This window comes from Mytilus trossulus, chromosome 7, assembly GCF_036588685.1.
Source record: "Mytilus trossulus isolate FHL-02 chromosome 7, PNRI_Mtr1.1.1.hap1, whole genome shotgun sequence".
Lineage (NCBI taxonomy): Eukaryota > Metazoa > Mollusca > Bivalvia > Mytilida > Mytilidae > Mytilus > Mytilus trossulus.
This window is the reverse complement of record NC_086379.1, coordinates 19,078,211-19,103,178: the sequence shown is the minus strand read 5'-3', so window position 1 is coordinate 19,103,178 and position 24,968 is coordinate 19,078,211. Positions and strand designations below refer to the sequence as shown.

The 24,968-nt window shown below is 31.1% G+C and overlaps 1 protein-coding gene across 1 annotated transcript; it reads right to left on the bottom strand.

Annotated features, from left to right (window-relative positions):
- LOC134724758 (tRNA methyltransferase 10 homolog A-like) lies at nt 1-24,947 on the bottom strand. Its single transcript, XM_063587982.1, has 6 exons — nt 24,639-24,947; nt 21,371-21,536; nt 20,696-20,839; nt 1,871-2,017; nt 1,235-1,340; nt 1-624 (listed from the first exon to the last, which is right to left on the bottom strand). Exons 1-6 carry the CDS (start codon nt 24,815-24,817, stop codon nt 128-130), a joined length of 1,239 nt encoding a protein of 412 aa, XP_063444052.1. The 5' UTR covers nt 24,818-24,947; the 3' UTR covers nt 1-127.
- Between the last annotated feature and the right edge of the window lie 21 nt (nt 24,948-24,968).

The following is a 24,968-nucleotide window of genomic DNA, read 5'->3' as shown; positions in this document are numbered from 1 at the left end:
TAGAGAATATTTATGAATTCATTTTCCAATTACAAATCATTATATCATATTCCCATGTGTCCCCTTGAATCATGTAAATTCACATACATATCTGTAAAACTTATTATTTTCAAGAATTAGCATTATATTAAGTTTTTTGCTTATTCTCTTCAATATCACTATTAATAGTTCTCAAATCTTCCTTCTCTATTTCTTGAGAACCATTTTCAAAATGTCTACTTTTTACAGAATTGCATTTAAAATGGCTGTCCTCGGAGGAAGTTGAAATGTCTTTATCACTAGATACTTTCAAGAGGTCAAAGTCCTGTTTTATATCAGATATCATTCTACAGCTTGTATCATTCATAGCACTATTGTCACAACCAGTTTTGGACAATTTCACATCGTCTTTTTCAAGTTTATTACTAAGCGTGTCCCCTGCTTCATTAGTACTGCTAGCAGCTGTTGTTGGGTTACTGTCACTGCCATTTTCATTTAAAAGAGCATTCTCCACATCTGTTTCCTGTATACTAGAGTTGGTCTCTTCCTTTTCAGGATTATTGACCACTTTTCTTTGAGGTATCACAGAAAAGAACGATTCTTTCCAATCGTTTGTCTCAGAATATTTCAAAAGAATTTCAAAAACTGAAAAAAAATATATAGATTAATAAATTATAATTAATGAAGCACAATGAATATCAAAAATATGATCATGAGTGCCAAATCATACCACTATTTAAGTTTCTACTAGTCATAAGTCAGAACTGTTGTCTCTATTTGGCAGTTAAACAGCATATTACCAATTAACGTCCTCATTTTAAAGAATAAAAACTTATTTTTTTCTGTATATTACTGCATATTTAAATCTATTTCTTGTGATAGTTTTTGAATGCTTTGGTTGAATATGAATAAATTCAACAAAACAAGCTAGTGGTAAAATATGCTGTTCTGTAATCTAAATTAACAACAATTGTAAGTAATCCTACCAAAAGGGAGGTGATTCCCTATAGGTACTTGATCCACTTTCTCCACCAAAAATTATGCTAAAAGCAGTGTTAAACACCTTCTACTCAATCAAATGACAAAAAAATCTTCAGTAGCGAAACTGTAAGAAGTTGTCTGCTTAAAACATTTGTTTGTGGAACAAGTAACTAGAGGCATTAAATTGACAATGCATCTAAAGTCTTACGATGATCTGTAAAATGTTATCTCCCTTTAAAGTTTGGTTAATAAACCATAAAAAAATCTTCATTACCATGATTAACTGTAAGTACTTTACGAGACTTCATCTCAATATACTGTCCAATAGGTAACTGTGCATGTGACATTCCTTGTTCTACTGCAAGCTGATGACACATGCCCTGAAATAACATCAAATAACATTCAGGAAACAATATGGAAATTCAGATTTGTGCTACTGCAAGATGATGAAATAACATAAAACAACACATCAAATAACATCCAGATAACAGTATGATAATATAGTGTTGTTCCCCATGCCCTGAAAAACTCGGTAACATAAAACAGTTTCACATAAAATATGGTAATACATGTAATACAATCAATTTCTCTTTTTATTAATAAAGTGCAGGATCAAAATGGCGTTAAAAAAATAATAACAATAGACAATTATTGCTACAATAAAAAGAATATGATATTTTTTCTGTTTCTTAAAGAGTTTTATGTATATTGTGAAGGATTCTTTTTTGCAGACTTCGATTCCTGCATATGGTGAAACATAGTAACTAAAATCTACACAATAATGAATCCTCAGTAGTTATATAATTATCTGGGGAAGAACCAATTTTTTCCCACAAGATATCCTCCTCTCCCACCCCTAAATTTGTCCCTGTAGAAAATAATAATAATCTGAGTTAAAGCAGTATCAAACCTTGTACTGATTGTGGTCCACTAGTCCACCAATTATATACACATGGTCATCAGACAGATCTTCAAGTACATTAGGGGAATCACCTGACAAGTAAACAATTTTGTCTTTGTCAAATTCTTCATGATAATCATTCTCTGTAAAGTTGACCTGAAAATGGAAATAAACAAAATTAAATTGAGTTATCTCCCTTCTGATAAGGTGGATCAAAAATGGTTGTTCTGGCTATCATCTCATTTATAAAACAGGTATATAATTATTAATAGTTATCATGATACTAAAAGCTATTTTTACATTTAAAATGATTTTTTTTCCTAAAAATGATACTTTGATCCCGCTCTTAGAATTTAGAATTCTGATGGTGTTAAATTTAAAAAAAAATTAACTTGATTGATATCATCTAGAAAGTGAAAAACAAATTTTTATGTATTGCGTGAAAAAAAAAACCCTGACTCAAGACAAAATAAATATATCCTTTCCTCCCTCCACCTTTGAAGTTAAATGGTTGCTCACTAAGTCAATTGTTTCTAGTTGATGACAAGACACAAAAGAAAGTGAAACAGAACTCATTTTGTTAAAAAAAAATTATATAGTGTTATAAAGTGTTTATATTTACAACCTGAATGAGCTTAAAGCTAACCTCAATATATCTACCTACTACTGTTTTTGAGTAAAACATTTAAGACATCCAAAACCTGTCATTAAGGGGAGTTAACTCTAATGGATTTATCAAATACTTTTGTTGCAAACTTGATGTTTTTGCACCATCACATTTTCTCTATCTATTATTATTCTCAAGATTTACAAAATTTAATGTATTAACCCTTATGTTTCATTTTAAGCCAAGCAGGCAATGTATCTTTTAAACAAGAATTAATAAAAAGCTTCTCCAAGCGCAGCTAGATACGACCACAAAGGTCTAACTCTAGATAATTGGGGCAAATATGGACGCAATATTCTCGCTTGATACAGGTCTGAAGCTGAATTTTAATATTTGACACATAATATAAAAAAAAGAAGATGTGGTATGATTGCCAATGAGCCAACTCTCCACAAGAGACCAAAATGACAGAGAAATTACAACTATAGGTCACTGTACGGCCTTCAACAATGAGCAAAGCCTATACCGCATAACCAGCTATAAAAGGCCCTGAAATGACAATGTAAAACAATTCAAACGAGGAAACTAACGGCCTAATTTATGTATAAACCAGATGCTTCGCAGGGCGTAGCTTTATACGACCGCAGAGGTTGAACCCTGAACGGTTGGGGCAAGTATGGACACAACATTCAAGCTGGATTCAGCTCTAAATTTGGACACAGCATAGGTTTCTGACACAGAATGAATGTGTTCTAATGAACTTAAAATTTTTGTTTTCTCTTAGAGCAATTCACTATGCTGTTCAATATTAATCCTCTCAAAAAAATGTTTGAAGAAATTTCTTTTTATTTATGAAATTTCAAATGAGAAAAATTGAACCCAATTTTTTAATCACATCCCCCTTTCCCTTATTCCAAAACTAATCTCAATTAAAATATTCTAATGGAGTTTGCAACAATAACTACTCATTTAAATACATCATAAAATATTAAGATGTAAAAAAACTGCTTGTTATCACTGAATGGTAAAGATTATCTAAATTTATCAGTTGGTAGTAAAAAGTGAATATACTACATTGTATATTGTATATAACAAAGATTTAAGTTGATTCTGGACAAAGAAAGATAACTCCAATTAAAAAAAAATCTTGCAATAAGATATTTCTTGCTTACAATTTTGGACAAAGAAAGATAACTCTAATTAAAAAAAAATTTGCTATTTCACAATATTGTGAAATTAGATATTTCTTGCCATTGCACAATACTGTGCAATTGAAAAGACTTGCTATTCAACAATACTTAATATAATAATTTTAGATCCTGATTTGGACCAACTTGAAAACTGGGCCCATAATCAAAAATCTAAGTACATGTTTAGATTCAGCATATCAAAGAGGCCCAAGAATTTAATTTTTGTTAAAATCAAACTTAGTTTAATTTTGGACTCTTTGGACCTTAATGTAGGCCAATTTGAAAACGGGACCAAAAATGAAGAATCTACATACACAGTTAGATTTGGCATATCAAAGAACCCCATTTATTCAATTTTTGATGAAATCAAAAAAGTTTAATTTTGGACCCCGATTTGGGCCAACTTGAAAACTGGGCCAATAATAAAAAATCTAAGTTCATTTTTAGATTCAGCATATCAAAGAACCCCAAGGATTCAATTTTTGTTAAAATCAAACTAAGTTTAATTTTGGACCCTTTGGACCTTAATGTAGACCAATTTGAAAACGGGACCAAAAGTTAAGAATCTACATACACAGTTAGATTGGACATATCAAAGAACCCCAATTATTCAATTTTGATGAAATCAAACAAAGTTTAATTTTGGACCCTTTGGGCCCCTTTTTCCTAAACTGTTGGGACCAAAACTCCCAAAATCAATACTAACTTTCCTTTTATGATCATTACCCTTGTGTTTAAATTTCATAGATTTCTATTTACTTATACTAATGTTATGGTGCGAAAACCAAGAAAAATGCTTATTTGGGTCCCTTTTTGGCCCCTAATTCCTAAACTGTTGGAACCTAAACTCCCAAAATCAATACCAATCTTCCTTTTGTGGTCATAAACATTATGTTTAAATTTCATTGATTTCTATTAACTTAAACTAAAGTTATAGTGCGAAAACCAAGAAAATGCTTATTTGGGCCCTTTTTGGCCCCTAATTCCTAAAATGTTGGGACCAAAACTCCCAAAATCAATACCAACCTTCCTTTTATGGTCATAAACCTTGTGTTAAAATTTCATAGATTTCTATTGACTTTTACTAAAGTTAGAGTGCGAAAACTAAAAGTATTCGGACGACGACGACGACGACGCCAACGTGATAGCAATATACGACGAAATTTTTTTCAAAATTTGCGGTCGTATAAAAATGAATATGATTCTGACATAGAAGAACTGTAGTAAAAAAAATTAGAATTGGTTAAATAATTTAAATTTAAACTGAATTTTATGCTTTTGTGCAATACACTATGCTGTTGCGAATTGCCCCCTTCCCAAGTCCCAAAATTTAAAGAAAATTACTCCCCCAACCTTTAAAAAAAAAAAAAAAAGATATTCATTAATCAGCATAAATTTAATATAACTTCTTAAAGTAAATTAGTAAAAAGTTGTTAATGGAATATTAAGCTTCTCAATGATAAAAATTCGTGTTTGTCAAACTACTATATAACCAGTGTAATTTTTCTGATAGAATGCTTGGTTCAAAATTTGTTTGAAATTTTTGTATTTTTTTCAAAGGGTCAAAGTAAATACTTTGCCAAAATTTTAAGAGAATTAAACAAGCCAAATTTATTTTAGTGAAGGTGTTGGGTACCACCTTAATTGTCTATTAACCAAGAAACCCTTGCTTTTCCCCCTTTTTTGCCCCTAATTCCTAAACTGTTTGAGCAACCCCCCCCCCCTCCCTAATCCCTTTGATGTATTGAAACTTGAGGTATAAGTTCAGAGATATCCATATATACACTTTAAACTTTTTTCATCTGAGCGTCACAGATTAGTCTTGTTTGGACGAAACGCGAGTCTTGCATATTAAAATTTAAACCTAGTACATTCGGTTAGCTATTATTTGTGTGTTTCTCTGTCCTATATGTTCTCCCATTTATTTGTATTGTAGACCTGTCATTTAATGTTACAAGCAAGGAAGCTGTTAAAACCAAGAGTTCCAAATGGTGAAGTTGAAATCATCGCTTTGTAAATTTTACGGATGCTATCACAAGTTGGTTACCTTATGGAATAACAGTTTCCTAAATGATATCAGATATGTTCCTTATGTTGTAACTACAATCCCCTTCCCTTTCATGAATGTGACCTACCAAATTAGACTATTTACCGGATTTGTTATCACATAAGCAGCACAACAGGTGCCACATGCAGAGCAGGATCTGCTACCCTTCTGGAGAACCTGAGATCACCCCTAGTTTTTGGTTGGGTCGGTGTTGCTTATTCTTTGTTTTTTTATGTTGTGCCATGTATACTGTTGTTTGTCTGTTTGTCTTTTTCATTTTTAGCCATGGCATTGTCAGTTTGTTTTTGATTTATGAGTTTGACTGTCCCTTTGGTATCTTTCGTCCCTCTTTTAATGTTGTCATTTTAATCTTATTTTTAACATTGTCATAAAAGTGGCAGGTATGGCATGCCACAAAACTATTAGGTTCAACCCACCATTAGTTTTAAAATGTCCTGTACCAAGTCATGAAAATGGCCATTGTTATATTATAGTTCGTTTCTGTATGTGTTACAATTTAATGTTGTGTTTCTGTTGTGTTGTAGTTCTCCTTTTATATTTGATGTGTTTCCGTCAGTTATAGTTTGTAACCTGGACAAGTTATTGTCTAGAAACTAGAACCAGATGCTCCGCAGGGCACAGCTTTATATGACCGCAGAGGTTGAACCCTGAACGGTTTGGGCAAGTATGGACACAACATTCAAGCTGGATTCAGCGCTAAATTTGGATTGTGATTAAATAGTTGACACAGCATAGGTTTCTGACACAGAATGAATGTGGTCTAATGAACTTAAAAAAAATTTTTTGCCTTTGAGCAATTCACTATGCTGTTAAATATTAATCCTCTCAAAAAAATGTTTGAAGAAATTTTCTTTTTATTTATGAAATCTGAAATGAAAAAAATTGACCCCCCCCCAATTTTTTTTTCACATCCCCCTTTCCCTTATTTCAAAACTGATCTCAATTCAAATTTCTAATGAAGTTTGCAACAATAACTACTCATTTAAATACATCATAAAATATTAAAATGTAAAAAAGTGCTTGTTATCACTGACAATGACTGAATGGTAAAGATTGTTTTAATCTATCAGTTGGTAGTAAAAGTGAATATACATTGTATATTGTATAAAACAATGATTTAAGTTGATTCAACTACTATTCTGGACAAAGAAAGATAACTCCAATTGAAATCCAATTGGAATTTCTTGCTATTGCACAATTTTATGCAATTAGATATTTATTGCTGTTGTGCAATTGAAAATATTTGCTATTGCACAATACTGTGCAATTGAAGATTTCTTCCTATTGCAAAATACTGTGCAATTGAAGATTTCTTGCTATTACTGAATTTATAACTGCAATTGAAAATTTCTTGCTATTGCACAATACTTAATATAATATTTTTGGATCCTGATTTGGACCAACTTGAAAACTGGGCCCATAATCAAAAATCTAAGTACATGTTTAGATTCAGCATAATAAAGAGGCACAAGAATTCAATTTTTGTTAAAATCGAACTTAGTTTAATTTTGGACCCTTTGGACTTTAATGTAGACAAATTTTAAAACGGGACCAAAAATTAAGAATCTACATACACAGTAAGATTTGGCATATCAAAGAACCCCAGGGATTCAATTTTTGTTAAAATCAGACTAAGTTTAATTTTGGACCCTTTGGACCTTAATGTAGACCAATTTAAAAACGGGACCAAAAATTAAGAATCTACATACACAGTTAGATTCGGTATATCAAAGAACCCCAATTATTCAATTTTTGATGAAATCAAACAAAGTTTAATTTTGGACCCTTTGGGCCCTTTATTCCTAAACTGTTGGGACCAAAACTCCCAAAATCAAAATACCAACCTTTCTTTTATGGTCATAAACTTTATGTTTAAATTTCATAGATTTCTATTTATAAATACTAAAGTTATGGTGCGAAAACCAAGAAAAATGCTTATTTGAGTCCCTTTTTGGCCCCTAATTCCTAAACTGTTGGGACCTCAACTTCCAAAAACCATACCAACCTTCCTTTTGTGGTCATAAACATTTTGTTTAAATTTCATAGATTTCTATTTACTTAAGGTGGCTCATGGGTACAAAAATTTTAGCAAAAAAATAAACCTTTATTTTTTTATTACAAATTTTATTTATTACACTATTAGTTGTTACTTTATGATATGGTACAAAAAACAACCCAAAAAAATTATTTGGTTTGGCCCCAGATGACTTTAAAAATTGAAAAAGCTTCAAATTATCTCCCTTTGGTGCAAAAATGCCATTTTTTGGCTTTAAATTTGAAATATCTTTTTTAACTCATCGGTGACCTATATTTTTTATTATTGTTTTCAAATAAGCTGTACATAAACTAAATAATTGTAAAATTTAAGCGATTTCTTATATTAGGTTATTTTTTTATTTCGATATTTCCTCTTTTTCTCCTATTAGTTCAACAGAAAAAAAGGACATTAACAAAAATGTATGCTTCTTCCAGTTGCAGATTTCAGCATAAATGAACGGTGACCCCATTTTTTTATTTCATTTTTCTTTTAAGTATATGATAAAGTTTATTTATGAAAAAATATAGTGAAATCCTATATTAGAAAAAAAAATCATTTATACCCAGGAGCCCCCTTAAACTAAAGTTATTGTGCGAAAACCAAGAATAATGCTTATTTGGGCCCTTTTTTGGCCCCTAATTCCTACACTGTTGGAACCAAACCTCCCGAAATCAATCCCAACCTTTCTTTTGTGGTCATAAACCTTGTGTCAACATTTCATAGATTTCTATTAACTTAAACTAAAGTTATAGTGCGAAAACCAAGAAAATGCTTATTTGGGCCCTTTATTCCTAAAATGTTGGGACCAAAACTCCCAAAATCAATCCCAACCTTCCTTTTGTGGTCATAAACCTTGTGTTAAAATTTCATAGATTTCTATTCCCTTTTACTAAAGTGCGAAAACTAAAAGTATTCGGACGCCGACGACGACGCAGACGACGACGCCAACGTGATAGCAATATACGACGAAATTTTTTTTCAAAATTTGCGGTCGTATAAAAATGACTTTTTGTGCCTCTTTTTGACCACTCATTCCTAAACTGTTCACACCATCATCTCCAAAATCAATCCCAACCTATTTTTTGTGGTTATAAACCTTTTGTTTGAATTTCATAGATTTATATTTACTTGTACTGAAGTTATTGTCAAGAAACCAACTGTCTTCCGACGACGATGTGATACCAATATACGGCAGCAATTTTTTTTTGTTGTGGCCATATAAAAACACAAACTTTATTTAAGTTACCTGTAGGATCATTCAACTCATCAAGTTGAAATGAAATTGGAATGGTCTTGTAATTTCAGATGAGAATTGAGATGTTTAGCTAGCTATAAAAGCAGGCTTAAACCACCATTTTCTACATAAGGAAATGCATGTACTAAGTCAGGAATATGACAGTTGTTTTGATGTGTCTAAGCTTTGGATTTTGCTATTTGATAAGAGACTTCCAGATTTGAAAATTCCATTGAGTTCAGTAATTTAATTATTTCACTTTTTACTTAGTGAAAAATATGCAAATGTCTAGGTTGCACTTTGTAAATACAGCTGTTTTATAAACAACGCCTCTTTGGGGGAGATATATAATATTCATAGATTATTTGGTTTGTTGACTGATACTGCTTCCCAGATATGATCTATATGTTGTATCACAAAGAGACATAAATTGGGAATGTAACCAAAGAGAAAACATACTTCTGCAGTGAAAAATAAATTCTGAAGTAGGCAAAAAGTAAAGGTAGTGGTAGTAGATAATTTTAGTATTAGTTTAAATTCCATCAATTTCGGGCATATAAATGTTGAAAATATGCATCACAGCCCTATGTTATGACATTTCAATAAAATAGTAGTGCATATTAACTTTCCATTTTAGGATATAATTTTTCATAGCAAAAGTGTCACAGTTTTAGCTGCAAAGGAAGTTTTATGGGAATTTGCATTGTCTATATGTTTGCATAAATGCGACCTGTAGATTACCTAAATGTTTACTTTCCCATTCAAAATAGATTGTAAATCTTATACTAACAGAATCAATACATTCATTTATTACAATATCACTGATTGCACCTTTACATAGATTTTATATAATGTTTTAAAAATTTTCAAACCAAGGAAAAAGACTATCTGCACAAGATGGCATTATCAAAATCTGTCATAAAAGCTCAGGATATTATTTCTTGTAACCTTTGTGAATCAGAAACCAAATTGAAATGGAAATGCCTTGACTGTGACTTGCTAATGTGTAATAAGTGTTGTGATAAAGTTCATCCTAAGTTTAAAAATGCCAAAGACCACACAATAGTAGATATAAAGCAGGTAGGAATCGGTGGTACCAATAGATACTTAGACTTTACAAACATTAAGTGCCAAGTACACACAAACCAATCATGCTGTATTTTCTGTAGTAATTGTGATAAACTGGCCTGTCCAAGCTGTATTACAAAGGGACATACAGGACATACTTTCATTGAAATTAAACAAGCATATGAAATGAAAGTAGAATGCCTAAAAAGTCAGAAAGGAAAATTAGTAATGAAGGAGAAGAAGATAGATGATGTTGAGAAAACACTTGATCAAGTAACAGTCCGGGAGAATTCCAATTGTCAGAAGACCATTCAAGATATTCAACATCAAAGGGAAGCTTTAAAAAGAGAGGTAGATAAATATGCTATCAAACTAATAGAAGAAGTAAATCAGAAAACAAAAGCCATCAAAGATTCAATTTCTGAAGAGGAGAAAAAGTCAAAACAAATAGACAAAAAGTGAAAAATAATTCTAAGACATCAGAGGAAATTCTTACAACAATGGACGCATCGTTTTTCTTTAAAAATGTTAACATCATAGCCAAATCCATAGATGATGATGTAGATGGGGTCAACATTATCCATAAAAGTGTGCCAAAGTTTAAGTCAGGAAGCATGTCACAATTGAATATTGGGACATTGTTTGGAAACATTAGTTCAAGAAATACTACTGTTATAGATATAAAAGTGACCAAGGAGTTTACCACTGGATTAAAACACTGTCAATTCATATCTGCTTGTTCTGATGGATCATTGTGGATAGGCGATGATAAAACTAAGCTCTTACACAAAGTGAAGCTAGAGGGGAATATTCTCACAACAGTGTTAACCACAAACACTTTAATACGAGGTATAGCAGTCACACTTGATAATGATCTTCTGATTTCAGATTCAACATCAAAGCTTAAACTTATCAATGGACAGACTGGGAAAGTCAGTGATTCAAAGTACAGTGTGGATCCATTATGTATAATGTCTGTCCATATAACCCGTAATAACAAGGTTATTGTAGGTGCAATGAGTCCTGGTGATGTCTACCCTGTGACAGGAAGAAGAGTGGTGATTGTAATGGACAAGGAGGGGAATCATCTGACTGTGTATGAACAAGATAAACATAAACAAAACATATTTTCATATCCAAAGAGAATTACCAGCAACAGTAATGGAAATATCTTTGTTGTTGATAAGCTTTCAGAGGACCATAGAGGAAGTGTTTTTGTATTAGGTAAGGAGAGTGATATCTTAAATGAATACACAGGTTGTGGTCAAGATATAAAAACAAAGGATCAACCATTTCATCCCGTCAGTATGACAAATACACCATCAAGCAAAGTAATTGTAGTTGATGCTTACAATCACCTTCACATCCTTGACAGCTCTGGTAACCTGTTATTCTACTACAATACAAAGGACATAGGAATACAGAATTCATTTGGCCTTGTTTTCACCAGTCCAACAACATTCTACCTGGGATGTTCACCACCTACAACCAGTACAACAAATGCCAAACTTTATCAGATTCAATATTCAGGATTCTAATAACAAATTTTTAAAAAAAATCTTCTTTTCAAATGGGGAATCAAATTCTTCATCTGAACTTTAATTGAATAAATGAACAGAACCTTCAATGAAACTACTGTTAAGGTCAAATTTGATTTTGTAAATTTTTATTACAGATAAAGTAACATTTAATAACAAGCCTTTTAGCAAAAGGTTTAAGCAAAGTTTTGGTATTAATGTTACTCTTCAATATTCAATACTTTGGGATTTCAGAGTATCTTCAAGAACCACAAAAAGGAAAATAATTGTCAAAATATTTGTATGAAATAGCCTGATTTTTTTTTTCTTATTTTGAAAAGATTTTAATGAAAAAGATATTCAGCTTATACAATAGTTATCAAAGCTACCAGGATTACAATTTAATACACCAGACACGCGCTTCGTCTCCACAAACTCATCAATGACTCTCAGATAAAAATAGTTTTAAAGCCAAACAAGAGCATTGAGAACCACAAATTATCTCATATCCTATAAAATACAAATTTCCCAAGTAATTTGAAATGTGGTTTTCAAACTTAGATTGACAGCAATCTAAAATATTTAGAACCCAACTTATATTTGAAAGTAAAATGAACTTTGTTGATAGAAACATTACTTCTGACAATGAAAAGTATGTGGTACTTTGAACATAACCAAGTTAACTGATTAAATGAAAAAGAATAAGTTTTGAACCTTCTAGCATGTCAAGTAGTGAATATTGAAGAATCTATCCATAATGTTAAAGTTAAACCATTTAATTGTTCAATTATATTAAGAAATATAGGTGTTCTTTACCATCTTGAAGTGTACAATTGAAGAAAATCTTAATGACATCTGCAAATTTTGTGAGGAATGTAAATCATTTGTAAGACTTTTCATCTTAATGAAGAAATTTCTGGTTTATATGTTATTTTTACAACTGTTTTTACAAATGAAGAATATTGTTTGTTTGTTTGTTTGAATTTTTTCAACATTGTCATATACTGTGGATTCATTATTATTTATGGGATACCAATTTATCTTGGAATAAGTAGTTGTTAACCAAACATTCAGATGTACAATGAAGTATATATTTTCTGAAGCTCTTTAACAGAACTAGGCAAAACAGCAAAATAAAATATCTATGAAAACATAAGTTCTTCTCAAAAAATGAAAATTGGTGTCCAAGATCATAAAAAACATTTATAAAAGTGCAGATAACTCAGATAATGTAACTTTTATTCAAATAAAATAGTAATAGTAATTTTGATATATTTTCTTTTGTAGCAAGAAAAGGAATCAACGACCCCTATTCTTTTATTTGCAAAGCACATAATTGGAGAAACATTTTTATATTTTTATTATTCAAATTACCATCTTTCAAAATTCCATCTTTATTTTTATTTCTATCACCTGAAACTAAATTTTTCATGTGTAATAAATAAAAAAAATGGAACAATTTTGCAGAACCTGATGCTTGACAGTATGAAAATAAAACATGCTAATAAACCACATTTCAACAAATGAAAAACATAATTTCAATTTTAATTTTGAAACCCCATTTTCTGTCTTAACAATGAACATGCTGAATACCATTGCATTTTGATTTTGTTACTAATTATTAACTCAAACAAAACTCTTAAATATTTCATTAAAGGCACAAATTCTTTGTATCAAGGAAGAAATTTCATGAATGGATATTGTATTATTCTTTGTGTCACTTGTTAATATTTCTTACTGAGATACTAATAATGATTTGTATATACAATTTTTTGTTGTTGTTCAGCTAATATTTAGTGCACAAATGTGGTTTTTTTATTTGACAGTGTTTGAATATAAATCAGGTCTTTTCACTTTCCATAGAAACCCTTTTGATTTTGTTCTGATTAGTTTTTATTTTATTCTGTTTTCTTCTTCCACCACTTTGTTTTCTTTTTGCAAGATGATGATTAGATATCAAGAATATGATAACAAAAGTTATTAGTTATGCGTTTGAAACTCACCCTATTTTAACAGAATATATTTTTTGTATAACACTGGTTTTTTTTCGTTATCACTACTTCTTTACAAATTTCATGTTTAAATGGTTTGTTGGACACAGACTAAAATGTCCCTTATAGGAGTTTTCTCCGCTGGTTTGTTTGACATTAGGGATATAAATTATAATTCAATAAGCTATTCAAAGGAAGATTATACAATGTTTCCACCTGCATAAAATAGAAGGATGCCCTGCCTTTGTTGCCCTTACCCCCTCCAAAGAGTTAAACTAAAGTTTACATGCCTATCAGCAGATCAGCATTTCAGGTAAAATTAAAGAAGTATGCTATGCCCCATGTGATAAAAATTTCCTACTAAAACTAACATCAAGTGACACAATAATTCTAAGATATATGTTTCAATATACAACTAGTGTCCTCCAGTTGAGCTTTCCAAAATTCAAGGTCATTTACTGTCCTAATTACATTCTGTTTTATTGTGCTTAAGTGCTCTATTAGACAATTACTAGCACCCTTCTGCCCTGAGATTTAAGCTGGAGCACTGAGATACCTTGGGTCATTTCATTTTGGATTTATGACCTTTGACCTTGAAACTACTAATTTCATTGTTTTAAGGCAATAAAGATTTTAATTGAATTGAATTGAACTGAATTGAATCAACAAATAACCTAGATATTTTCTAAACCAGTGTGAAGTTATCTTTTATACATGTATATTATTTTTTCAACCGTAAGTAGCAAATTATCTCCCTTATTTCAATCAAAAGATCATCACAACTATACATTTCTGGAATCAATTCACACCTGAAATAACTTTGAGTCAACTGGAAGTGGCACTAAAATCAATAAGATATCATTAACTTTGTATTTTTGGACAAGATATGCTATATTTTGACAATAGAAAGTACATTTTAAACCAGAAGTTTCAGAAGGAAAGACCTTTTTTTTTATTAACTAGTTTGATATTAATTTAAGAGTGAATTCATCATAATGTGTGATATCAAATTCACATTTGTTTTAGTAATGTCATGTGTAAATGAACTATTTAAGTATGACAACTCAAAAGTTCAATTTAAGTAGATAGAAACTGTTAATAGATCTTCCATCATGTCCATGTGCTACAACTAGGAGTATTTAACCATCTTGAATTAATTTTGGGCCACCCAGTATTGCCCAGTATTAATTTACCCATTTCTGGGAGTATTGCCCAGCCTGTGAAAACCTTGATTTCCCACCTGGGTTTCTGAGGGCAGGTAATACTTTGCCAACCCTGATCTTGATTGTCAAATACACCAATTTTGTTTAGTTATACATGTATATGATATTTGTGACTTTTTTTGTTATCTGGTACATGTCACATGGTTATAAGGTTCTTAAAACAACTCAATTTTCAAACAGTTACAGACTTTCATAGTGATTTTATTTCAAGCCGAAATAGAATTACAGGTATGTTGATATAAGGTTGATTTCTATCTCATGGAGCCCATATGTTGCTATCCATTATTCATTTTTGTTTTTTTCGCAAATTACATGTGTATATTCATAATAGCTAATATATAAATGGAAAAAAATTGATATGATTTTATTTAAAAAAACAAACTTTTTATAGATTATTTTTATTTGATGTACATGTAATAACTTTTTTTTTAATCTTAGTTGTCTTTGGGGTGACACAAATATTAAATATGCTGAGAGAAATGATTAAGCTTGATCTATCAATAAGCAAGCAAGTTTTACATAATTTGCGAAAAAAACAAAAATGAAAATATGGATAGCAACATATGGGCTCCATGAGATAGAAATCAACCTTATATCAACATACCTGTAATTCTATTTCGGCTTGAAATAAAATCACTATGAAAGTCTGTAACTGTTTGAAAATTGAGTTGTTTTAAGAACCTTATAAAACAGACCAACTTTATCTTTTTGTATTTGGAAGTGTTGAATATTCCTTAAAACAATCAAAGATGTAAACATGTACATGTAAATATGTACTTGCATAAGGTCAATTTCTATCCCACGTAGATCATAAGTCTTGTATCCGATCATGATGACTGATTTACAATGTATAATTAATTTTTTGTTTAATCCACCCCCTCCTCAAAACAAATATATTGTTAATTCTTCTGTATAATCTACACTTAAAACTTGTTTTTGCAATTCTTTTCCCATTAACTCTTGAAAACTTATCAATCACTGACAGGTTAAGATTGCAATTTTCTAAATCAAATATTTAATGATATTTTGATAGTCAAATTAAAATTGTGTGTGTGAGTTATCTTCCTTTGTTCAGGATGATTGCCCATTTGTAGTTGAACCTATTCATTATGTAAGAGGTCCTCCATGATTGTCAAAGTGTACAAAACACACTTTTTTTAGACCCCCACCCTCCCTCAAAAAGTGTACATCAACCATTTTCAGGTTTCAAGACATGAATCAATTATTCTTAATAAAAGAAGATCAAGTCTATTATAGTTCAGTTTAATATAGAAATTTGCATTTAAAATACATTCTAACATGACGTCCTTCAAACGCTTTGAGTACCCACCCGTGGTAAAATATGAATATATTTCATGGGCTGTTCCCATTGTACCCCCACGTCATATGTTTTTAATGAATGAGGAACCCAACGTCATAGAACGATGATGTAAGCATATAAGCATTTTACGGGGAAATTCACGCTTGTGAATCCGAATATCATCACAACAAGGAAACGTAAACAAACGACGCTAAAATGTGTTATAAGCCATTTTTTTTAATACATGTAAGACATATAAGTAAATTATCATTTAAATTCATCCAAAACTATCTACATACGTTAATTTAAATAATTAAAACATGTCACTAATTCAGTTTGCTCCGTTCTTTTACGTCAATTTAACAGTGCGTTTATTTATGAGAACGGCAATTATTTGCCTCCACCTAGAGCGCTTTGATCCAAAAGAATTGCCGTACTTGTCCTATTAGAATCGAAATAATTCATGGGGGCTTGAATATATCTAGATTTTACCATGGTTTGTCCCTTTATGCCGATATTTTACCCCTCGCTAACGCTCAGGGTAAAATATTTGTCATAAAAGGCAAACCTTTGGTAAAATCACGATATATTCAAGCCCCCATGAATTATTTCTTAAATAAAACTTATCTGACTGTGTTATTTGATATAAAATAGGTACTTTAAATGTTGATTTTTAACCTCCTCCCCCAAGTGTATGTTTTGTACATTTTGGATAATGGTTGACAATAATGGATGACCCCTAATTTTCAATAAAAAAAAATAAAGAATTGTAATTCAATTTCAGCCCTGCTGTTATAATAAATTGAGCCATGATATAAAAAAAAGTTGAACCTGAGACACATCATCATTCTGAAAATTAATTCTATATCATAAAGTTTGAAATTTACAAGTCTTTATGAATTTTAATGAAAAAAATTGTTTAAAATAGAAAACTTGAATATTGCTTTGTATGAAAGAGATTTCCTAAACCTTAAGACATCAGAAAAGCATATAATTTCATGACACATTTAATTGAACTGCTTGTAAGCATTGAAGGATAAAGATTGCTGAAATATATTAGTGGGAAGTAAAATTAAGCATTGCATAGTATAAAGCATTAGTTGAAGTTGATTCAAATACCATTATGAACAAAGAAAGACAACTCCAATTCTAAAGATTTCCTTTTTTTTACATTCTTATAGAAAAAATATTATCACTATTTAATGCATTTTTCCTATGATCTTTTTTTGTGATAATTTTTCTTATCGCTTGAGATGGAAAATTATCGCTCCAAATTTATGACGCATGTGCCGTTGCTAATGAAATTGACAACGTTGTCATAGGTAAAATAGCGATAAACAGATTATCATTGGTCATCTCAACTCTATTGCTTTTCTTGCTTTCGACATAACGGCTCAAGCGAGAAATTCAATCTTGTTGAGATGATCAACTATAATCTATAAATATATACCTGCACCTTGCACAAATTATGAAACTTTTGTGTCAAGTTATAACATCATTTTGTAAAATTTGTTCATGTCAATTTAGTAAATGTTGAAAAAGAATTGGAAATAATTTCTTATATACACTGTATATTAACATAAGTTAGTTAGTATTTTTTTAATAAAATTAGAATTGACAAACTGATTTTAATTTATCTGTTCACATTGGAAGTTTGGTCATGTTGGTTGATGTTTGTTTGACAGCACATAATGATAAAAGGCTATATCACAGCAAGGATTTTATAAACTATATACCGGTAAATCCTTGATCACAGCAATATTAAATAGTGATGAAAGTGGACAAAAAGGAGTTGTGGTTTGACTATGATTGCCAAGAAGACAATTTAAGACCACAGTCTGGCTTTCAACAATGAGAAAAACCTAAACCTATATTAAATTAAATTAAATATCTGTATGCACAGTCAGATTTAGCATAACACAAAATACCCAGCCTTGAAATCAAATAAAAAACTTTTAATTTTGGACCACTAGGACAATCATGTGGACCAATTTGAAAATGAGGCCCAAAATCAAAAACATAAAAACATAAATACATTGTTAGATTCAGCATATTAAAGAATCCCAATAATTCCCAAATCCTGATAAGACAGCAAAGTTAAAACCATGAACAGTTGGGGCATGTTTAATTTGGACACAATTTTCAAGCTTGATACTGTCTGAATTTGGATTGTGTTTAAATTTTTGACATACTATAGGTTTTTGACACAAAATTAGTGTGGTCAAAGATCTTAAAATATTTTTAATTTTGTAAAAGCTACTTGTGGTTATATTTCATAGAGATCAAATGACTTATTCTGAAATCATAGTCCAGTAACCACTTATAATGATAAAAGGCATAATACAGATGCAAACAACAAATAAAACTACAAAGGAGGCATAACAAGATCGATAGAGTGCACACAATGAAATGACTCGCTTTATCTACTAATCATTGATATTATGTTGCTAGTCTTAAATATAAAGCTTTGCTACAACTATCTCATAAAACATGATCCAAGAAAAAGAGGTCAAGGTCAGATACACCAACTTATAGTTTAAGGAAAAACAGACCAAAACACAAAAACTTAACACTGAGCACTGAACCGTGAAATTTGTCAAGGTCAAATAAAACATGCGAAACTGACATGTACATCATAAAATATTTCCATACACCATATATAGTTGACCAATTGCAAATAGTATTAGAAAAAAGATTGACCAGACTCAAAAACTTAACTATGACCTTTGAACCATGAAAATTAGGTCAAGGTCAGATGACACCTGCCAGCTAGACATGTTCACCTAACAATCATTCAAAACACCAAAGTAGACCTATTGCATACATTTTGAGAAAAACAAACCAAAACACAATAAATTACTTCACCAAGCGCAGCTGGATATGACCCCAGAGGTCCAACCCTGAACAGTTGGGACAAAAAAGGACACAAGATAGGCGCTTGATACAGGTCTGAATTTCGATTGTAATTACTAATTAAGGCCAAATAAAAATATGTGTAGTTCCAGTAGACTGACCTACCCGAGTTAAAAACCCCAACCCTAGAACTTCATTTCTGAAAAATAAATTTTCAAACCATCAAATTTTGAGGATTTTTAATTTAAACAATTAAGTTCATAGATTTCTGTCATCTAAATTTCCATCAGAAGTATCTGTCAGCTAAAATGCAACAAAATTAACTATAAATCTAACAAGACTGTTTATTTAGCAACCAAACACATGTTACATGGGGAAGTTCAGGTAGCAGCGTGTATAATACGGGAAACAATTTCTGTAGCACAAGATATTTTTCCACATTTTGACAATCCAAAATAAAATTTAGAAGAAAGAAAAAAAAATTGCCGAAACCTACAGACATGACAGAATCTATTTTTTTAAACATATGTAACTGGAACCTCACATATTTTTTTATTTGGCCTAAAATATTTGACACATAACAGTTTTCTGACACCAGAAAAGAACTTAGAATTGGTTGAAGACAAAATTGCCCCCCCCCCCCCCCCCCCAAAAAAAAAAAATTAACCCCATTTTGTTTTGCTTTTGTGCAATACACTCTGCTGTTGTGAATTGCCACAACCACCAAAAGCCTACCCATCCCTTTGTGGTATGGAGGCTTGTGGTATAATTTCAGAGAGACGCATACAAGGTTCCACAAGTTATTGTCTAGAAACTAGAAAAATGCTTATTTGGGCCCCTTTTTTACCCTTATCCCTAAACTGTTGGGACCATAAGCCCAAAATTAATCTGAATCTTTCTTTTGTGGTCATAAATCTTGTGTTTAAATTTCATAGAGATTCATTCACTTAAGCTAAAGTTATTGTCCGGAAACAAAACGTGTTTTTGTACATGTTGGATGACGATGAAGACGACGACATCATAGCATTATATGAACCAAAACAAACCAAATGTTTGCGGTCGTAAAAAAACCTGAACTATAACCACTGAACCATGAAAATGAGGTCAAGGTCAAATGACACCTGTCAGTTGGACAGGTCCACCTTACAGTCTTTCCATACACCAAATATACTAGACCTATTGCTTATAGTATCTCAGATATGGACTTCACCACCAAAACTTAACCTTGTTCACTGATCCATGAAATGAGGTCAAGGTCAATTGAAAACTGTGTGACAGACATGAGGACCTTGCAAGGTACACACATACCAAATATAGTCATCCTATCACTCAAAATAAGAAAGAAATTAACATTACAAAAAATCTTAACTTTACAAGTAGTCACTGAACCATGAAAATGAGGTCAAGGTCAATGGACATGTGACAAACAGAAACTTTGTACTATGAGGCATCTATATATACAAAGTATTTATGAGGCATCTATATATACAAAGTATTTATGAGGCATCTATATACAAAGTATGAAGCATCCAGGTCTTCCACCTTCTAAAATATAAAGCTTTTAAGAAGTTAGCTAATGCTGCTGCCGCCAACGGATCACTATTCCTATGTTAAGCTTTGTGTGTCAAAAGTTGCAGGCTCAACAAAAACTCCACAGTGGTGAGTTTTCTTTTGAAAGAGATGTTTTTACCTATTTTGTAGTAGAAAAACAAACACGGATCTAAAACATTTCTAAAGTAACTTACATCCCAGTTTTTATAATCTCCTATAGATTCTAACCTCTGCTGCATCTGACCATGTAAACCACATACATAGAACTGTAGAGGATTTTCTGCTCTCCTGTTGGCTGAGTAACAAAATCCTACTTGTTTGGTTAGTTTCATTATATCCTGAAATTAGAGGATATGCACTTTACAAAAGAATTTTAAACACATTGGTACATGTAGGTCAAGTATAGTTCAATCTTGGTTATGCTTGATATATTATCAGATAAACTCATCTGACATAGATATCAGGATTGCAACTGTGTACGACAGACATGCTTTTCTATAATATGTGCTTAGTAGATAAAAAAAAATTTAATTATAAAGCATCTTTGGACTCACCAGTTATAAAAAGTCAAGACATTTGTTCATGAGACCATGACTTATGGACTTGTTTTATAGGGGAATAATTTTGACAATTATCTTTTTTTAAATCAATCAAAAAAGGCAGAAAATGTTACTGAAACCATAAATTACTGCTTTTATAAAGTTTGAAGAAGTTATTCTTTCAAAGTATGCAGAATCCAAAGATTCCAAACAATTGCGGATTTTATATAGTTGTGTGAAAACTGGTTTCTACATTTTCCTATATCATGTACATGTATGACTTAAAACATGTATTACAAACACTAGATAATTAAACTCATAATTAGTTACCTTATCATTCATATACTCATCAAATGAACAATCCAGTACAACCTTAACTTTACATGTAGATTTCTCCATACTGTTCAGCTTTAACATTTTACGAGTTGGACCAAGGGTTTCTCCTCTATCTCTAGCCTCTTGTCTTCTTTGCTTCTTCTTCAGTTTTTCTTTGGCTCTGAAAAAAATCATGTAAACAAGGAAAAATTTCTTACATGGAATGAGTATAAGGTTAATTAGTAGGTCTTAATATAATTAAATAATATGCATTAACTTCTTTAATATAAAATTAAATAATATGTCATGTACATGTATGTATTAACTTCTAAGTATAACTTAATTTGTAACAAAAAATGGAGATCGACACATGTGGTTGAATGGTTTTACACTAGTAATTTTGGGGCCCTTTATAGCTTGTTGTTCGGTGTGAGCCAAGGCTCCGTATTGAAGGCCGTACTTTAACCTATAATGGTTTACTTTTTAAATTGTTATTTTGATGGAAAGTTGTCTCATTGGCATTCACACCACATCTTCCTATATCTATGTAGAAAAGTAAGTATCTTACCACATAGTTTCTTTGTCAATTTTTCTCATAAATATTAATAACGGGGGAGACGATACTATTCCAGCTAAAGCTTTTAGAGGGATAGTGCAAAGACTCATCATCATACCTACCAAACCCTCATGTTTTGAGCAGGAGTTTCCCACAAAGATGATGATATTGTGGAAATCCCCTGATTTCCAATATGTGACTGGCATTCATATTTCACAGGAGTTTTCTTTTCTGTCAAATTTAGTGACCAAGTTCACTCAGCATGTACAATGAATCTTTATTGTGCATATTATGTTCAATCAACTTTTTGAATGCTTCTGGTTGTCTGTACGATGTTTAAAAGCATGCTAAGTGTGAGTAATATATATACATGATATATATAGGAATGACCACAATTTCATTTTAATTATTCTTTGATAAGAAATATAAATGTTACCTGATGATATAGTTTCTGTGTTTACATTGAAAACGATGTAATGACTAAAATGAAGTCAAATCTAAACAAGACTAACATTGGAAACTTTACAGTATTTCCGTTTGTTTTTAAACATTGAAATATATTAGAATGTAAAAAAATAATTAATACAGACTTTGTCCCCTTTCACAGGGAGCACATGCCTCATATTAGTTTAACCTCCATGATCATGATGATACACTTTATAAATATAGCAATGAAATTACTAGTCCAAATAATTATGTCATCTTGAAAGGCTATTATCATGTTTATATTTTTTTTTTGGAAGGTGTCAAAGCAAAAAATGAAAATAGCCTCCCAAGACGTCACAATTCTTTGGACTAGTAAATTGCATAGAATTTAGATTTGTTTCTCAATCTAATTTAACTCTTGCTTTAAAATGATGATGTATGTGATCAGTTGAAACAATCTTCATGCATATACATGTAGCTCACTAGTTTTGATAATGATGAGTCCAGACAGATGTTCATGATACCTGATATAAATATATTTTTATTATTACAAATTCCATACTTGATTTGCTTTGATATTTTATATTAATCAATTAAATCAAAATCAATCATATTATGTACTTTGTTTAACCTATTTTTAATTTACTTTACATGAGGTCCCAGACCACAATTGTCGTCCCTTGATTTTCGTTGTTCACGAATATAGTCCCTAAGTGTTGACAGTGGGTTACTTGTCAATATTTTTCATACCCCTTCCAAATGTATTTCTCTATGTTTTATGCCTCAAATTGGAAGTAGGGGGGTGAAATTGCACTGTTAAAAAAATTGGATCCAGAATTTTAAAGGAAAGTATTGATTTGGTCCAGCTGAAAAAGGTTAAAAATAAGCACTTCGGAAGCTGTCAAAAGATTTCAAGACGCCCTAAACATAAAATTGTTAGAGGCGATAAAGTTTTCTATAATTTTGTTATAATTTGTCCCAAAAGTACAACACACTGTAAAAAATTTATTGAGAGAGCGCAGGTGGGATAATTTTAATTTTCATTTATGCTCTAAAAGAAATGCACTACGAATTAATTGTGGTCTTGGACCATTATGTTACAAAATTTATACTGTAATTATTTGGCTCATTTTGGGCTCCATGATTGACAAATAAAATATTTGTTTGTTTGTTTGTTTTACAAATGTATCGTCTCGTATTGTGTTTTCGACCGTCTGACGTTTTCGACCTAATTCTACTTTCACTTCCCGTATGCTGCGCATGCCCAAATGACGTCATATTTGGCTGCTATACTTAGTAACAATAGCAAATGATACCACGTGTAGTGAAGATTTTTCAAATAAAGTTATTATATTAAGTATTTACGTTTTTTTATTTGATATCACATTTTTTCACCCTTTTCACTAATGCTAGTTTTACCTTCCAAAAGAATCGGTCTAAAATAAAGGAATTTTCTAAACTTATGGCAGAGGTCTTTTTGCATGCAAAGTTAACTTCAAGTTCATTAAGTCACATGGCTGTAAGGTGGTTAGTTGTAATACTTAAAGTTAATTTGAATACGGAAATATGCATGCTCCTTACAGATTTTTACTAAAAAAATAAAATATCAGTTAAATTTTATTTACAAAAAAAACCAGTGTCAGTGGAAATTACAGAAAATACTTCCCAACCTCACTTCACCAGTGGATTAACCAATTATTTAACAAAAACATGAATGTATACAAGACCATAAAAGGCTTCAAAGTGCCTCATTCTGAAATGTGTACAAATTGTCCAAAAAAGACATCAAAATAATATTTTATATCTTATAGTTGTATATTTAACGATTTAATTCTTTAAGTCATAAGTTTGATCGCCTCTAATACTTTGATATTAACTTTAGTATAACATTTATAACCAATTCCGGATTTGTACGACATGTTGTTTTTTGTGACTTTTAACCGGTTTTTTAAATAGGTCGAAAACACAAGACGCTTGCTTTTGTCAACAAAGGTGCCATCGATTTAATGAACTCAAATAAAAAAATAAATTAAAGATCGAAACATATTTCCGATACAATTATTTATGCACAAGTATACTAGCGACTCTCAAAATATTAGGTATGTCTATGTTCAAACACACAACAGGGAAATTCGGATAAATATGTTAGTAGGTCGAAAATTATACAATACACGAGGATATATGAAAACCATATGGTCCAATGTTTTATAAAAAAAAAATTTTTGGCAGGCTTCTCTTATCTACATTATAATTTTGCTGGTAATCAAAATCAAAGAAACATATGACATATCATTACAATACCTTTTTTCGGGTTTCTTTTCGAGCCATTGTTCATGTTTCTTTAATTTTCTAAGTTGTCTTTTTGACAAGTGTCCCAGAGAGTTGGTAGCTGCTTCGTTATTTTGATCAGTATTGTTTTCCTGAGAGTCTAAATGCTGACTGCTGTCATCGTCACTAGAGTTGCTATCCACTGCATCCATCCTTTCGTCTTTAACCACAAATATATAAAGATTTGTAATGAAATATTATGAAATATGTTTTCTGTCCTTATTTCATGGAGGCTGACATCTTTGATCACGTCAACTCTCGTGAGATCTCGTATCGAAACTGAAAGCAAAATTCGTCTGCATA

Bases quoted from the DNA above. Each gene is read 5' to 3' on its own strand.
- LOC134724758 (XM_063587982.1), bottom strand. From the start codon at position 24,817: ATGGATGCAGTGGATAGCAACTCTAGTGACGATGACAGCAGTCAGCAT. The intron at 2,018-20,695 runs GTAAGTTACTTT...TTCCATTTTCAG, and splicing joins GAGATTATAAAAACTGGGAT to GTCAACTTTACAGAGAATGA. The intron at 1,341-1,870 runs GTTTGATACTGC...ATGTTATTTCAG, and splicing joins TGGACCACAATCAGTACAAG to GGCATGTGTCATCAGCTTGC.